This window comes from Anabrus simplex, chromosome 1 (assembly GCF_040414725.1).
Source record: "Anabrus simplex isolate iqAnaSimp1 chromosome 1, ASM4041472v1, whole genome shotgun sequence".
Lineage (NCBI taxonomy): Eukaryota > Metazoa > Arthropoda > Insecta > Orthoptera > Tettigoniidae > Anabrus > Anabrus simplex.
Window position 1 is genome coordinate 737,661,513 of NC_090265.1, and position 18,203 is coordinate 737,679,715.

Here is an 18,203-nt window from a genome sequence, read left to right on the forward strand (position 1 = left end):
CTGCCCTGGATGGTTGGAATCGTTTCTAATTATAGTACTGGTATGTGTTGGCTTTCTATATATTTGGTATTCAAAATAGTCATTTTGCCTAGAGACTGTTATATCCAAATAATTCAAGGATTTGTTCTTTTCTGATTCTATCGTGAATTTAATATGTTTGTCCATGTTATTTAAAATGTCCAATAGTTCCTCTGGTTTTAGTATTTGTTCAATAATAATCACAACAACATTGTCTACATATCTCAGCCACAGCTCCAACCCTTGTATTTTATCTATTACCTTATTGGCCTCCAGGTGATCCAAATAAATATTTGCTAAAATACCTGACGCTGGTGAGCCCATTGCTACCCCCTTTTCTTGTTTGTAAATTTTATTATTAAATGAGAAGAAGTTATTCTCCAATGTGAAGGTTAGAATTCGTATAAATTCTTCGATTTCTACTTTATTTAACCCACTGTGTTGAAAGATTCTTTCTTATGATGTTAATTGTTTCTATTATTGGTATGTTGGAATACATATCTATAATGCCAAAGCTATGAATGGAGTTATCTTCAGTTAGTGTGATCCTCTTTGTTTTATCACAAAAGTCTATGGTGTTTATTAAATTATTATTATTATTATTATTATTATTATTATTATTATTGAACCTAAAATGTTTCTTAAGAAATTTATGTATAAATTGTGCTAATTTGTAAGTTGGACTTTTTTTGAAGTTAACCACTGGTCTGATCGGTACATTCTCTTTATGGATTTTCGGCTGTGTTCTTAGAGTGGGCAGTCCTGGATTCATAGTTGTCAGTACTTTTTTATCTTTGGCATCAAGTAGAAAATTGGTTTCATTAAGGATTTTTTTCAGTTTCTCTTGTACGTTATTGGTTGGGTCTGTTGTTAGAACTTTAAAGTTATTATTATTTAAAATTAAAAATCAATTGCTTTCTTAATGTAAACTTCTTTATGCAATAAGACAGTAGTGTTGCCCTTACCTGCTTTGGTTACTATAATTTCATCTTTGATTTTCTTGTTGAGCTGTTGTATGTTGTAATGTGTTCTGTCTAATTTTATTTCTTCGTGTAGGTAGTTGGTACCTAGCACAACTAGGAATGAGTTAGCTGCAAAACTTATAATGTGCAATAATGAACCATTTATATTGGTATTATAAATTTACTCATTCGGGAGAAATATTTCAAATTCCCTATGGGAATCAACATGTATATGATCTGATGGCCAAGTCTCTCATAGTCTCTCATAGTGCATTGGCAATGCTGGTGGCTTCAAGTAGCCTACGCAATAGCCTCCACGGTATGCACTAGCCAGCGTCTTGGTAGGTGTGCTACGTAACAACTGATGATCCCAACCTAGCACAGAGGGACGAAATGCTGGCAACTAGGAATGAGTAAGCTGAAAAATTTATAAAGTCCAATGATGGACCATTTATATTGGTATTATAAATTTACTCATTCGGGACAAATATTTCAGATTCCCTATGGGAATCAACATCTATATGATGATTGGATAGTTCTTAACACGTTTTAAACTTTCTTCTCTTCAAAAAATACTTGCAGTGTCCCAAGTTATGAGATATTAAACAATCACTTTGGAATGATCTCGCCTGCTATATTAATAGCAACAAGCGTGAATATTTCTCAAATAAAATAAATTCGTTTCCTCATTCAGAGGTGGTGCAGCTCTTTTTAGACTCACCCCCAGTGGAGGGGAATTACATGTACCATTTTTACTGTGTATCAACCTTCCTGCCATTCGTAAATCTCTGGCAGTACGGTACCGGCAATCAAACTCAGACTCCCAAGAACGGCAGCTAATTGTGCTAACCATTACGCTGGCGGACATTCTTAACTATAGACATATAGATTTGACTGATGCACGCTTGCAATGCACGAGTCGGACACGAAACTATTCACATATTTGTGCGACGTCATCAGAGCTGCAGTAGACCTACGCTATGGAGACAAACATTCCTTAACTACGAAACACAGATGTAACACTTGATTTAGACTCGTGTTTTCATTGTATGGGTCGTGCACGAAAATATTCACAAATTTGTGCAATATCATCAGAGCTGCAGTAAGACTTGTACCTGCTTCGAAGTGGATTCGTTGTTCTTCTCTGACGAATTGCGTTGGGGGGGGGGTCTTGTATGCAGCAAGATTTTTTTTTCATTTTCTTTGTCTCGAAAAGACAGGGGGCATCTAATACGCAAGGAGGTCTAATAAATGAGTAAATATGCTACATACATGGAGCAAAATAAAAAGAGCAATAAACTAAAATATGTACAACGCCTTTTTGAACATTGTATATATTCGAGTTAGCTCCTCGACACTTTAGATACTAGGAAGTATCGAGAGTATTCCTTGGTCTTGTGAAAAGGACTCATTGCTATTTTTATCTTCATTCATTCATTCACTCTTTTACTTCATAATGTGAGATTTTACTAAGAAGTTTTTTCTTTCTTTCACAGTTCAAAATTATTATCAACCAAACCAGGTTGTAAAATTCTGAAATGCTAATTGTTTTATGTCTATGTGTTAACAGAGGTTGCTCTATCAGAAGTTTGCTCTGACGTATCAGAAGCCAAAACCACAGAACTGACACCTTTAAACATTACAGAACTCATCAAGAATCACTGGTAGTCTCACTCTCCTCCCCCTGCAGAAGGGGCAGTAAAATAACACCCAAGGTATCCCCTGCACTTAACTTGGAAGCGTGGGAAGATTTTATATTGGATCAAGCTCTTTAACTCGTTATTTACCATCAATTCAACGTCTTTCTACGTGATTACAGCACAGCAGGAATGTACAAGATGTCACATTTCAAATGAACTTCAATGAATTTACTTCTTCATAAAAAGTGTTAATATTTTTACTACATCGTTTTGACTGTGAATAACGTCTTATATTTGTGTGTTTATAATTGTTCATGATTTAGTCCTTTTGCCCTGTTCTCTTAATCGGCTGATGATGACATTATGTGTCGTAACCGGTCCTAAAGTTAATATGTTGTAACTTAATCTTGGTACAACTTAACAACAGTGTATTGAAAAGGTGGAACCTCTATATTTTCTTTTGAGTATTCTGATTCTCAGTTCAATACGGACCAATTATGAAGTTTTTAACTTTAAATTTAAAAACACCAGGAAGTAGCATAATTTACGTGATGTTCATACGATCCTACGTTTTCTGTGTGCGGCCAACTCACAGTGCTCCTAGTGTAGTGTCAGTGTAATACATTGAGAATTTTATGAGTCGATGTTGATTGTCAGCATTGCTATACATGCATTCAAGTGGGAACACACCACAATGCAATGACTTTACGTCCAACGTATTGTATACTAACAGTTTCAATACAATGATTAATACAGAAAAGTTCATTATTGAGTCCTCCAGACTAATTGCATTTCTAAACACTGAATCTGATTTAGTAATATATCCCTTTAACATTTGTAGTAGCTCTTGAAATGAACTTTGTCATACAACAGTATACAAAAAAACTTGTCTGGTTCTTCGTACAATGTAAGGAACTGGCCACTGGTTAACCTTTTTGTATGGAGAGGATGAATCCAATATTTTTCTTCTTTTATCATCTTCAAGAGCTTCGTAAATACACACAATTTGTATAGGTGCCCATCTTTACTGGGAACAGACCATCCCACAGTTGAGAACCAAACCGAACAAACACTGAATGAACTGCTATGTGGCTCGACCTGAACGGAACTGAAATTACTCAGTGTAAATTGTGTGTAGTGTGGCGAGAGCCAAAAACAAATGATACAACGAAAGGATACTGTCGACAATGCGTCGCACCAAGCGGATGTAGTAGTCCAGTTCAGGCACCCAACTTGTCTCGTCTGTCTGCCTGTCTGCCTGACGCTGCATGTAGTTCTGGTATGGCTCTGACAAACTCCAGCCTGGTGGTCGGATGTCCCTAAGTGAACCAAGAACAGCTGACACCAAGCGACGTTTCAGTGGAGGACGGTCTCGCAGCTTACGCTCATAGTAATGGAGTGTGTTGTAAAGGTATGTCACAGGACGATCTAGAAGTACAGCAGGCAATACAGGTAAGTACTGTATAGGCACCAGAAAAATTAAATAATGAATACAATTACAACATATCAAACTCTCCTATAACGAAAACGATTTAATGAGCCCTAAAGTATGGTACAAGAACAAAAGTGTAGTTTCAATAAAAATTATTGTGGGCTTCCTTCAGTTTTATCACGTAACACCAACTGGCAATCAAATTTATCCGCATAATCTGTAGGTAGCCATTGTGCAGTAGTACTGAGACATCATAAATAGTTCCGAATGCCACATCATTTGTTTGCATTGCCCTATTCTTGCCTTAAATTCAGTTAGGCCACAGCTAGACAGGTCTTTTTAAACATGACAATTTTTATGGAAATTAACATTATGTTTTATCCCATTTACCCCGATTAGACCACACGTTAAATAATGCAGTTATCTGTCCATTGATAGATGCAGGTTTTGGAGTGTGTCGACTAAACTACATATTTTTAACATAGCTGCCTTTACTGTAGGGTCTCAGTATAGACCGTCATGCATTTTCGCAGTGTTTTGCGAAGTCATGACAGAATGAAGTGTAAAAGGATTCTGTTACTGGTTGTTAAAACAACACTAAATAGAAATGGCAGAGAAAGTGGCAGAAACACGCCTCAGTTACTCACTCACTACATTATTTAATGTATGTGCACCCACTAAAAAGTTGCATCCTTTGCTGGAAGATTATGGGCCGCCATCCATACATTTGCATATAGCCGAGTATTACTTTGTGCTTCGATATTACACAATAACGTGTGTAACATTTAGCCATATCATATCTGACAACATTATGTGCATAATTCTTGCATTATTCAACAGACTAAAGTTCTGTTTAAAAATGCCTTCTTAGACCTTTCGACCCACATGCCACTTTTGATGCTTTCTTTCTAATGATTTTGCAACAAACTGGATAAAGCTAATTTTGTTTCTCCTGCATAAATCCAATAACATGCCATCAATTTTGTTAAATTTTCATGTCTTTGAACCTCTGAATGTTTCTCTTGAAGTGCAAGCATTTGTACACTTTCCGTCTTTCTGCCAATGTCATACATTACACTCCGACACACTGATTCTTATTTGGAGTCTGAACATTTTCAGTATCTTTTGCTTTCTGTGAAACGAGCAATCTGAAGTTCATGTCATGAACTCTCTCTCATCTCTCCTTTATTTAACTGTAGTGACAAATACACTCACTGTCCTTCCACACGATGTGGCATGACCGGAATAGAGACCAAAACGAATGTAAGAAGACAATAATGACAATCCAAGCAATGATAGATTAAAAGCCACAAACTGGAGAATATCGCTAAAGGTCAGCTGCAATGCAAAAGCCAGCACAGTTGGAGAATAATACACAAAATAAGGAGTCCTTAAATGTACGCCTTTACTACGTTTAAAGGTCTTACATTGAAGTCAATAAATACGGCATCACTCTTAACCCCAATGACGGATAAACAAGCATTTTTCTCTGGCCAGTCCTTGGAAAGACTTTTTGGATACAAAGCAGCTGAAGTGCTCCATCACATAAAGGTGCTCAGTTCAGTGATGTATTATGTGGAGCTTGTGGTAAATCTAGTCAAAAGGGAAAACGGAGAGCCAAGATAAACAAACTTGTAGTTTTACCAGACTCTTGAGATCGTGAGCTTGGCCACGGGAACTCTTGTGGTTTAAACATCACCAGGAAGAAGTTCCTCAACAAGGCAGAATTCTTAAGCAAGCAAGCAAGCACAAAAAGGATGTAATGTGGTTGAGGAAATTTTAAAAAATCTTGAACTGGCCTCCCAACTAACGAAAGAGAAAAAAAGAAATAACTTTCATGGGGGGGGGTCCTAAATTAAACATTATAAAACAGCGATTAAACCAGAAGCACTACACACAGCTAATATGCAAATACAGTACCCATTATACTGTACATTGTGACTAATAAAGAACCACCGAGCTCGATAGCTGCAGTCACTTAAGTGCGGCCAGTATACAGTATTCGGGAGATAGTGGGTTTGAACCCCACTGTCAGCAGCCCTGAAGATGGTTTTCCGTGCTTTCCCATTTTCACACCAGGCAAATGCTGGGGCTGTACCTTAATTAAGGCCAAGCCCGCTTCCTTCCTACTCCTAGACCTTTCCTGTCTCATCGTCACCGTAAGACCTATCTGTGTCAGTGCGACGTAAAGCAACTTGAAAAGAAAATAAAGAACCAAAAAGCTTCTGTCTATAACACTGTATTTCTACAAATAATACACATGTTTTTCAAAAGTTGTCGGTGAAAAAGGAAAGGGCATTGATTATTTTGGATAAGGCTGTTACTGCCCTGCTGAACCTTGAATTCCATTATACTTCAGTTTGCGCATGGCATCAGTTATCTAGATACGCAGCAGAAAAACTAAATATGAATTTCAAATGCCAGATGGAGAAATTTGAGATAAAGAAAGGAAAATTTTAAGAAAGATCATAGCACCAAAATTTCAGGATAATAAGATATGATACATCAAGAATGAAACACTCCTAAGAATAGATCAACCAAACCAGTCTTTGCTTTTGCCATTAATGCTTTCACGGCCCGTACTTATAGACATGATAATGTATAGGCTTTTGTGCTTATGCCGTGTCAATAAAATAAGGTGAAGTTCTTTACGCCTATACACTATCAATCTTTGATTTCTTCTGTAACCGCAAAACAATACCTAACTGGTTAAAAAAACTGAAAAAGACCTTGCAGAATAAAAAATTACAGAAAATTCACTATTCGACTGAACAGCTAAAGCAATAGCTAAAGACGAAAACATAAGGTTCCAAGACAAATCTACATTAAAAGCCAAACCCATTATCTCAGCAGACAAGAGGAAACGAAGATCAGAAAGGATGAAGAAATGCTGGGCACTAAGAAAACAACAACACACAGAGAAACAATTAATTCAACGTACCCCAAAGAGGGTGAAACAAAAGAAGAAGAAAGTGTTTTACATGAGCAAAATAAGTTACGCAAGCAGCTATTATGCAAATACTCATTATGCTGTATGTTGTGACTAATAACGCCTATAACACGGTATTTATACAAATAATACACATGTTTTTTTTTCAAAAGTTGTCAGTGAAAAAAGCAACGTGTTCATTATTTTGGATAAGGTTGTTACTGCCCTTGTAAAACTTCAATTCCATTATACTTCAGTTTGCGCATGGCATCAGTTATCTAGATAGAAGAGAAATGTGAATGTATGGCTGCAATTGCAACAAACTGTCATTATCACTTGTTGCAAAAGTTTCATGTTATCGAAGATGCAGAGAATACTGGGTATCACACAACAAGAAGGAACCATAATATGAGTGAAAGTTATTTACAATAGATGGCAAAGCAAAAATGAACTTCAAGGTACAAATTTTAAGCGAAGCATCTGGATATCGAAAATAGGTTGTGCGATTATGTGAGTTGAAAGAGGCAATATGGACACACAGTTACAAGTGAAATGTGCTGGCCAAAAGCTTTAGCTACAGCCAATTGTATTGAACAGGTGGACTTATAATATTGTAATAATACTTGAGACATACGTCAACTTCAATACGGAACCAAAATGAGAATAGGAGAACTAATGTCCTTCAACAGCTTCCAGGAGATCAGAGTTGAGTTTTCAATGCTATATAGTAGATATGTGCTGCCAATGATGATGAATGCAGGTAAAGAAGCAAGTAAGTATTGCACATATTATTGCAACAAGAACTTGATGCACTGAGCAAGAAAACTGAAAAGTATGGTATAAAAATGAGCACGGAGAGGAGAAAGACAAGGGAAAGGCATTCTGAAAATTGGTGGTCAAAGTGTTGAAATTATTGACAATTTCATATACAGTACCTAGGGACCTTAAGTGTAAAGAGATAATGTACAAAATGCATTATGTACCCATATTGTCTTATGTGGCTGAGACCTAAATAATGACAAGTGCAGAGGAGAGTAGAATTCAAGCCAGCGAAATGAAATACCTAAGAAGTATGATAGGAAAGACAGACTGAGAAAGTGTTAGAAAGGAGGTTAGAATAGAGAACCTAAAGGAGACAACTGATAGGAGTAAACTAAGACGGTTTGGACATGTAAAGAGGATGGAGGAGGAAAGAATACCAAAGCAGATGAAGGACATGAAGTTCAAGGGAAAGAGAGTAAGAGGGAGACTTCGAACAAGATGGATCGATTCAGAAAAGAGGAGTGCAAGAAGAAGTAACCTGGACTGGGACGAAATGATGTAAGAGGAATGGTGGAGAAGTTTATGAACATTAAAATAAGAATAATAATCTACACACCCTTTCCAATACTTATCTTTCCTTATATTTAGGATATAAACATTACAACTGGTGTTGTAAGTTGGGACATGTTTCGCTTAACTGTCGTAAGCATCAGCAGCCAAAAATAAATCTTAGCCTAAAGTTAGGTCAGGGCCCTGAACCTAGTGTCCTTAAAATATACGGTACCCAAAGATTTTGACACATCCCACTCTGACGAGTCTAGTGTCAGACCTAAGACGAAACGCTGGTTAATAGAGCAAACGCTTCAAAAGCCTTACATCTAATATGTTTTTGACATGCTCTATTGGTGAAAAATATCTAATTCCCTCCATGGGAATTTAGAATTTTCCACCCAAAAATTTGACATTTACATTATAGAAAATCAAACAGGCTTCAAACTAGTGTGAAAACATATAAGAATGTTCATCATGGCTAAAAGAAAAACACAGAATCATGTTGACAGAGGTTAAAAATATAAAATAATACAGAGCTGGTAATGAAGTAATTAAAATCATATAGGATATCATTGCTACCAGTCAGTCAATAAGAATGTTCATACATAAAACTAGTGTGAAAACATACAAGAATGTTCATCATGGCTAAGAGAAAAACACAGAATCGTGTTGACAGAGGTTAAAAACATAAAGCACAAAATAGAGCTGGTAGTGAAGTAATTAAAATCATATAGGATATCATTGCTACCAGTCATTCAATAAGAATGTTCATACATAAAACTAGTGTGAAAACATTTAAGAATGTTTATCATGGCTTAGCGAAAAACACACAGTCGTGTTGGCAGAGGTAAAAAAACAAAGTACAACCTAGAGCTGGTAGTGAAGTAATTAAAATCATTGCTACCAGTCAGTCAATAAGAATGTTCATACATAAAAATGATTATTATATTCTTTGGAATGGAGAAGGTAATTAGAATTGTTACTAATTAAGTCTCATTCTTGCATAGACACACGAGTCGGGTACGAGAAATCACATATTGTAGTTGACTTGGAGTAGTAACACTTCAAACAGGATTGAACACGCCTGAAGCTGCTTGTAGGTAGAGGCCAATGTCCAGTTCCTTTAAAATAATGGTTAAAGCCGAAAAAGGTGTCTTCATTTTTACTGGGAGTTCAAGATCATATATGGAGAAAATAAGAAGCAATGTGCATGAAATGAAGTCTGAAAAATGGAAAAAGATGTACTCAACGCCTTGAAAATAGTGTGTTCAAAATGAGAGTCTAATGTCGCCTACCTCTTATGTTGGAAGAGCGTTGACTGGTCACATTACCGCTTGAGGGGGTCTGGTGAACGTCTGCCCATTGCTACGTGTGTTGTATCGGTGTGCTTGCTTGGGCGGAGAGCTAGTCGGGAGGGGAGGGTAGGCGCAACAATGAGAGCGCTAGAAGTTGGTGGCGGAATTGTATTATGGCCAGGGGGTAAGGTGGAATCTGTTATTATGACGGGAGGGATATTTAAAGGTTTAAAATTGAAAATATTTTGTGAAATAATTATGATTTATATCAAAATTAGAGAGTAACTTGGGAACTTGTTCAATTTACGGGGTGTTGTTCTCAGAGACATTATTATTATTATTATTATTATTATTATTATTATTATTATTATTATTATTATTATTATTACAGTAGAGTCTCGCTCAACCGACCTTCACTTATCCGACATTCCGTGTGATCCAACACTGGTAGGCTTAATTTGAACGCAATTTGGATGCAATTCTGTGACACGCGGTGTGGAGGGTGTGACCGTGGGACAAGCACTGTCAGTCATGCGGTAGGCCCGGATTTTTCTCAAGGACAGGTGCAGCGAGTTTTCAGTCATTGTTCAGTGTAATATTGCTTGGGTGCGGATGTTATACTTTTCATATATATCTTCTGTGAGTATGGTGAGTAAACGGAAGAAAGTGATTGTTTCTGTGGAAGACAAGTTGAGTGAGTTAAAGAGACTGGAAAAAGGGAAAACTCTTCAAAAAGTGGCTCCAAATTATGGTGTTACACGTGTTACAGTGGTAGACTGGAAACATAAGAGAGAAGAAATTGAAAAGTTGTGTTCTACCAGGGCAACAAGTGATGCACCGAAAAATAGAAAAACAGTGAAAAATGTGAGTACGAAAAAGTAAGTAAAGCACTATTTCCTTAGTTCACTCAAAACCGGGAAAAAGACCTGTCAATATCTGGCCCCATTCTGCAAAAAATGGCAGTGTATTTCCAGAAGGAGTTTAATGAAGGGGGCCCTAATTTTACTGCCAGTGCTCGTTGGCTTAATTGGTGGAAAAAGCGGTACAGCATTAGGCAGCTTAATATCTGTGGAGAAAAACTGTCAGCTAAATCCGATGAGGTTGTGAAATTTGAAACGGAAATTCACAAAATAATTCTTGCTGAGGGATTAACCGGTGATCAGATTTTTAATTGTGATGTGACTGAGCTGAATTTCAAGATGCTGCCATCGAAACTCTTGCAGCCCAAGCCAAGACGTCTGCACCTGCCTACATGCGTTGTAAGGAAAGAGTTACTGTTCTTGCCTGTAGTAATATTACTCGAAACTTAAAAGCAAAATTGCTTATGATCGGTAAAGCAAAGAAGCGTAGGACATTTAAAAACATTTCTGTTATGTTCCTATTCATGTTCCTCCCTCCTAACGTGACGTCATTATGCCGCCAATGGACCAAGATGTGCTGGAAACATTGAAGAGGAAATATCGGCGGAAACTTTCATCCCTGATAGAGAAAATGGACAATGGCAACGACATGATAGAAAAGTAAAACGAAACAACATGAAAGACGTGGTATACTGCACATAGCGCAGTCTTGGGAAGATGTTGAAACAACGACATGAGAAAGTCTTGGAACATATTGTTCAGTGAGGTTGAACATCGAGAGGAGGTGGTACAAGAAGACATGGAAAACATTGCTTCCTTACTGAATTGCATTCCTGGCTGTGAGGATGCTACTACTCAAGATGTAAGTGGTGTGCACAAGATCAGCTGTTTGAACTAACGGACCCTGATATCATTGGCCTTGTGAAAATTAACAAAAATGAGGATGATGAAGAAGACTGAGGCATTGCAGAACAAAAAGAGAAAACGATGATTCACAGTAAAGGATTATCGTCGATGGCGGGATCACGCACGAAGAAAACGTGAATCAGAAGGCAAGAAGACATTGTTGACAAGCTTCTTTTCGTAAGACATTTGGAATGTTTTCGTTGAATACAGCATCTACTGTACAATTGAATTGATAAGTCAACAAATAGAGTACCGTAAAATATAGTAATACAGTATAGCCTTCCTGTGTGTTTTAGTCCATTTTCAAAGTTGTTCTGTATTATCCGACATTTTCGGTGGTCCGACGTACTCCAGGTCCCGTTTAGGTCGGATAATCGAGACTCTTCTGTATTATTATTATTATTATTAATTATTATTATTATTATTATTATTATTATTTCACATCCTTTTTGTATGCGGCCATTGGACGATTCAGAGAAGATGTGTGGAAACTGAACTAGGAGAACTGACAACAGATAATATAATTTCGGTGATGCTGCGAAACCAGGAATCCTGAGATCGCGTGGCAGTGTACGTGGAGAACGTCCTTCGTCAGAAGAAGGAGGATTTGGAAGCATACGAACGTTCGTAAAGGAGAAATGACTCACAATTAGATTATCAAGGAAGGTTCAACCTTTTCAATACAAAACGTGTTGTATAAGATGTTCACAACATATTATTTATTATATTATTAGAACCAGTTTCGACGCTTATTGCGTCATCATCAGCTACAAAAATCACAAATGGGCAAAGTACATATCATAAAAATTGCATTAATAACTCTTGCATGGCTGAATACAAATGATGGACTGCTTTTCTCCTTAAAAGCTAGAAGAAAATAAGTAAAATATGATGATGTGATGTGACACATAAAAGCGTAGTAGTTTGATGGGTAAGTATTGTGCATAAAATTGATCTGATGCTTTGAACATAAAAGTCTGAATGTGATAATAAAACGATGTTTATAAAACGATTATCACATTCACACTTTTATGTTCAAAGCATCAGATCAATTTTATGCACAATACTTACCCATCAAACTACTACGCTTTTATGTGTCACATCACATCATCATATTTTACTTATTTTCTTCTAGCTTTTAAGGAGAAAAGCAGTCCATCATTTGTATTCAGCCATGCAAGAGTTATTAATGCAATTTTTATGATATGTACTTTGCCCATTTGTGATTTTTGTAGCTGATGATAACGCAATAAGCGTCGAAACCGGTTCTAATAATATAATAAATAATATGTTGTGAACATCTTATACAACACGTTTTGTATTGAAAAGGTTGAACCTTCCTTGATAATCTAATTGTGAATCTCAGTTCAATACAAGAAAATGAAGTTTTTAACCTATAAGGAGAAATGAAGAAAGAAGACGTCTGAAAGACAAAGCACCCTGAAGTAATGCGAGAGCGGTTCCGGGGTGATGACACACATCGTGGGAAAAGGGTGTGAGGTTTTTAGTGGGTAAGAATGCCACACACTTGTGGAGGCAGACCCTTCACAAGTGTCTTTTGAATATTTTCCACAATCCCTCGTAAAAAATATTATTATTATTATTATTATTATTATTATTATTATTAAATAATACAAGTATACCAGAAAATGAAACCATTAGATAATAGAAACTAACCTCTTGAAACATAATACTATAAGCAAATGTGAAATAGATGAACTGATAAAATTGCTAAAATTTGTAGTAGGTAAACAACAACTTCTTTACATTCAATAACAAAATTTACCAACAGAAAGGACTAGCGATGGGCAACCCGATATCTGGAATTCTTGCAAACATTTTTATGGATCACCTTAAGACTAGTAAGACAATAAAATCAATGGTTTACAGCTTTGGCTAAGATATGTCGATGACACATTTGTCATCATCGACACACACCACAACAATAGTGATAACAAATTAAAGACCCTTAATGACCTTGACTACAATATCAGGTTCAGTAAGGAAGATGAAATCAACAAGTTTTTAAACTTCTTGGACTTAACCTTGACCAGAACCAATGATAATTTTATTTTCCAAACCGCTGCTCCTTTGACAATAAAGAATGAGTCTTTACACACTCAATCTCATAAACAAGCAACTTTCTACAGTTTAGTTTATCGAGCATTAAATGTTCCACTATCCCCTTCTAACCGGAAAAAAGAATTTGAATACATAAAAGAACTTGCAAAACTTAATGACTATAAACCTAACCTGATCAACAAAATTATTGGTAAAATAAAATCAAAAAATGCCACAAATTTAAGTCCAGATAAGCCTTAAAGAATTTACGCTCCCACCTTCACCTTCACTAACCTGGCAATATACAGCATTACTAGCCTGTTTACGAAGCATAATATCAGAATCGCCTACTGAACCCGCAAAATTAATTGGAACATAATCTTTAATTCAAACTTGGTAAATACTTTTCAGAACAAATTTTCTAACTCTTGTATTTACAGACTTAAATGCCCCCAGTGTGAATTTGCTTATATCGGACAAACAGGCTGTAGTTTTAGAACTAGATACTTGAAACATTCTAATGCCTTGAAGCATAAAAAATACTCTGTTATGAGCAACCACATGAAGGATTCTGGCCAAAATGATTATACAATTGATCAGGACCTCCACATTATTAAATATGTAAATAAAAGTAGCTTAATGACCGGATTGGAAAATACTTACATTTTTTAGATCAACATTTTAATAATAATAATAATTATTATTATTATTATTATAATAATAATAAAAAATTGAATGATTTCCCTGAGAACAACAGCCCGTTAATTGAACAAGTCCCCAAGTTACTGATTTTGATATAAATCATAATATTTTCACAAAAATTTTCAATTACAAACCTTTAAATATCCCTCTGGTCGTAATAACGGATTCCACCTTACCCCCAGGCCATAATACAATTCCGCCGCCAACTTCTAGCGCTCTCATTGTTGCGCCTACCCCTCCCCTCCCGACTAGCTCTCCGCCCCAGCAAGCACACAGATACAACACAAACAGCAACGGGCAGACGTTCACCAGACCCCCTCAAGCGGCTAATGGGACCAGTCAACGCTCTTCCAACATAAGAGGTAAGCGATATTAGACTCTCATTTTGAACATTCTATTTTCAAGGCACTGAGTACATCTTTTTCCTTTTTCCATTCTTCAGACTTCAGTTCATGCACATTGCTTCTTATTTTCTCCATATATGATCTTGAACTCTCAGTAAAAATGAAGACACCTTTTTCGGCTTTAACCATTATTTTAAGGAACTGGACATTGGCCTCTACCTATAAGCAGCTTCAGGCGTGTTCAATCCTGTTTGAAGTGTTACTACTCCAAGTCAACTACAATATGTGATTTCTCATAACCGACTCGTGTATCTATGCAAGAATGAGACTTAATTAGTAACAATTCTAATTACCTTCTCCATTCCAAAGAATATAATAATCATTTTTATGTACGAACCTTCTTATTGACTGACAGGTAGCAATGATTTCAATTACTTCACTACCAGCTCTAGGTTGTACTTTGTTTTTAACCTCTGCCAACACGACTGTGTGTTTTTCTCTAAGCCATGATGAACATTCTTAAATGTTTTCACACTAGTTTTATGTATGAACATTCTTATTGAATGACATTTTTTTTTTTTTTTTTGCTAGTTGCTTCACGTCGCACCGACACAGATAGGTCTTATGGCGACGATGGGATAGGAAAGGGCTAGGAGTGGGAAGGAAGTGGCTGTGGCCTTAATTAAGGTACAGCCCAAGCATTTGCCTGGTGTGAAAATGGGAAACCATGAAAAACCATCTTCAGGGCTGCCGACAGTGGGGCTCGAACCCACGATCTCCCGGATGCAAGCTCACAGCCGCGCGCCTCTACGTGCACGGCCAACTCGCCCGGTATATTGAATGACTGGTAGCAATGATATCCTATATGATTTTAATTACTTTACTACAAGCTCTATGTTGTACTTTATGTTTTTAACCTCTGTCAACACAATTCTGTGTTTTTCTCTTAGCCATGATGAACATTCTTATATGTTTTCACACTAGTTTTAAGCCTATTTGATTTTCTATAATGTAAATGTCAAATCTTTGGGTACCATATATTTTAAGGACACTAGGTTCGGGGCCCTGAGCTAACTTTAGAGAAATGTTTATTTTTGGCTGCTGATGCTTACGACAGTTAAGCGAAACATGTCCCAACTTACAACACTAGTTGTAATGTTTATATCCTACATATAAGGAAAGAGTATTGGAAAGATAGTGTACATTATCATTATTTTAATGTTCATACCTCTGGGCTGATGACCTAACAGACAGAGAATCTGATGTCCAACACTGTCTACAATGAGATTTATTACTTGTAAGGTGGAGAAGTGTCGGCAGGAGTAGGAGGGGGGAAAGGGGAGGATGATGCTGCCAAACAATTGTGTGTTTTTTTTTTTTTTTTTAATGGTTCACTGATGCCTCCCATCACCATGGAGCTGAAATCATAATCATGTAAAATCTTAATGCTGGAGTTCTGTAAGATGATTTTCTTAACACCAGAGGATTCTGACCAGCAGGCGATGATGCTTATCAGCAATAAATGTGTTAAAAATTTTAATTTGAACAGTGTACAAAGATTATGGCATATTGATTTAAAACAAATTGATACTCTATGTAAGATGTTTGTATGTAAATAAAACAAAAACTGAAGTGGTTGTACATATATTTTCTACCTTCTTTCACAATTTCCCTTCTAAAGGTAGTATGCATGGATAATTTGCTATGTACTGTATTTACTCGTGTATTAGACCCCTCCTGGCTTCTCGAGTTGAAGAAAATGAAAGAACTAAATCTCGCATATAAGACCCCCCAACATAATTCTTCAGAGTACGACAACGATTCCGCTTCGAAGCGGGTACAAGCCTTATTGCAGCTCTGATGTCATCGCACAAATTTGTGAATAGTTTCGTCCATACAACCTACGCAATGAAAGTGCGTCAAATCCATGCGATACATCTGTGTTTCGTAGTCAAGAAATGTCCGCCCCCGTAGCGTAGGTCTACTGCAGCACTGATGATGTCGCACAAATAGGTGAATAGGAAAGCTTTGTGCCCGACCCGCACATTACAAGCATGCAATAGGCATGCTATATGTCTGTGTTTTTAAGTTAATAATGTCCGCCAGCGTAATGGTTAGCACAATTAGTTGCTGTTCTCAGGAGTCTGACTCCAATTCCCGGAACCGTACTGCCAGAGATTTACGAATGGCAGGAAGGTTGATATGCGGTAAAAGCGGTACATGTAACTCCCCTCCACTGGAGGTGTGTCTAAAAAGAGCTGTACCACCTCGGGATGAGGAAACGAGTTTACTTTAGTTGAGAAATATTAGCGGTTGTTGCTATTTATACAGCAGGCAAGATCATTAACAAAGTGGTCATTTAATATCTCATAACTCGGGTCAATATAGGTATATATTTGGAGAGAAGGAAGTTTAAAAAATGATAAAAGCTATCCAATTAAAACGATTGTTTTACTCGCCAACGTACCTAACAAATAATAATTTAATGTCCCCACATACTTTAAACGATTTTCGGAGACGCCAAATAAAACATACTAGGGTATGCGTTAATAAAAAAGAGACAACGAACATACAAAATTAAACATTATGATGATAAAATGCATTACCGCCACACCTGTAGATATCCACAAATGCAGTATATTTTCCTGTTATTTATTTTTATTTCCGTCCACGAACTTTTCGCATTATCAGGGCGATAATATACCTAACCTAAACAATGTAGTCTGTCTTATCTCATGGACAGCTGTTTATAAAATCGTGATGTGATAAATGTAGAGAACAAGCATGAAATGTACTTAAAAATAAGGGTCTGTGTTTCAACAGCCGCAGCTATCAAAAGAATGTTTCCAGTTACTACGTACTACATTCAGAAGTACAACTCGTAACATACGCTAGTTATCAGCTGATAGTTTGGTATGCCTTTCTACAGCAGAGCTTTATTTGGAAGGAGTGGCTTCTGCTACATATACACCAACTGGGAATATCAGAAACCATTTGGGAATAGATTCACACTGTTTAGACTCTATAGGCAGGAACAAAATGATTTTTAAAGGGTTCAAAAAGACGGTACCTCATATGCTCTCGACTGCAGTGCATTGCTCAAAGAGAATAAAGCATGGCTGACACAACTGACGAGATGGCAGTGAAGATGACGTCACTTGGAATTCCGATATGCTGGTAGCAGGATAAGGAAGTTGGCGGCGCAAGGCGATAATTCAAATGAAAGCAGTGATCAGGTTTACTGTGTGGTAGGCCTACTGCTGAACTGACAGAAACAAATGACTGGCCATTAAGTTCTTTTGTATCAGTATTTAATTATATGATGATACCCTTATCCCTTTTTTCTACGGGGTCGAGTATGAAGTGAGATGAATCTTCGTAGTGAGTTTTTATGGCCGTATGCCCTTCCTGACGTCAACCTCGCCAGAGGAATTAATGAGATGTAACGAATGACGTGATATGAGTAACTAAAACGGACTTATATGTACCATAGGTCTAAAAGTCGTGTTCACCATTTATTGTCTTTTTACGCTTAGAAATACTGCATTCCGACGAAAATAGCCAGTATAACCAAAATACATTCTAAGTTTGTTAGATAATAGTATAGAATGTTTACACGTACAATTTATACCTCATTATACCTTAGAAGTCATGTGTTCGCTGCACAAAATTTTGAGGTTATCGCATGTTGGACCCCCCTTTACTATTTCTGGCTGTAAAAGTGGGGAAAAAAGGGGTCT

At 36.9% G+C, this 18,203-nt stretch overlaps 1 protein-coding gene across 5 annotated transcripts in view; it reads right to left on the reverse strand.

Moving 5' to 3' along the window:
- Positions 1 to 18,203, reverse strand: part of MED23 (mediator complex subunit 23) — a 507,528-nt gene that overhangs the window by 99,637 nt on the left and 389,688 nt on the right. For all 5 annotated transcript variants that reach the window (XR_010858539.2, XM_067136121.2, XM_067136122.2 and 2 more), the window contains exon 18: positions 3,800 to 4,048. Coding sequence is in view for 4 of the 5 variants with exons in the window: in XM_067136121.2 (XP_066992222.1) it covers positions 3,800 to 4,048 (249 nt within the window). In the remaining variant the exon portion in view is untranslated. The remainder of the gene's footprint in view (positions 1 to 3,799; positions 4,049 to 18,203) is intronic.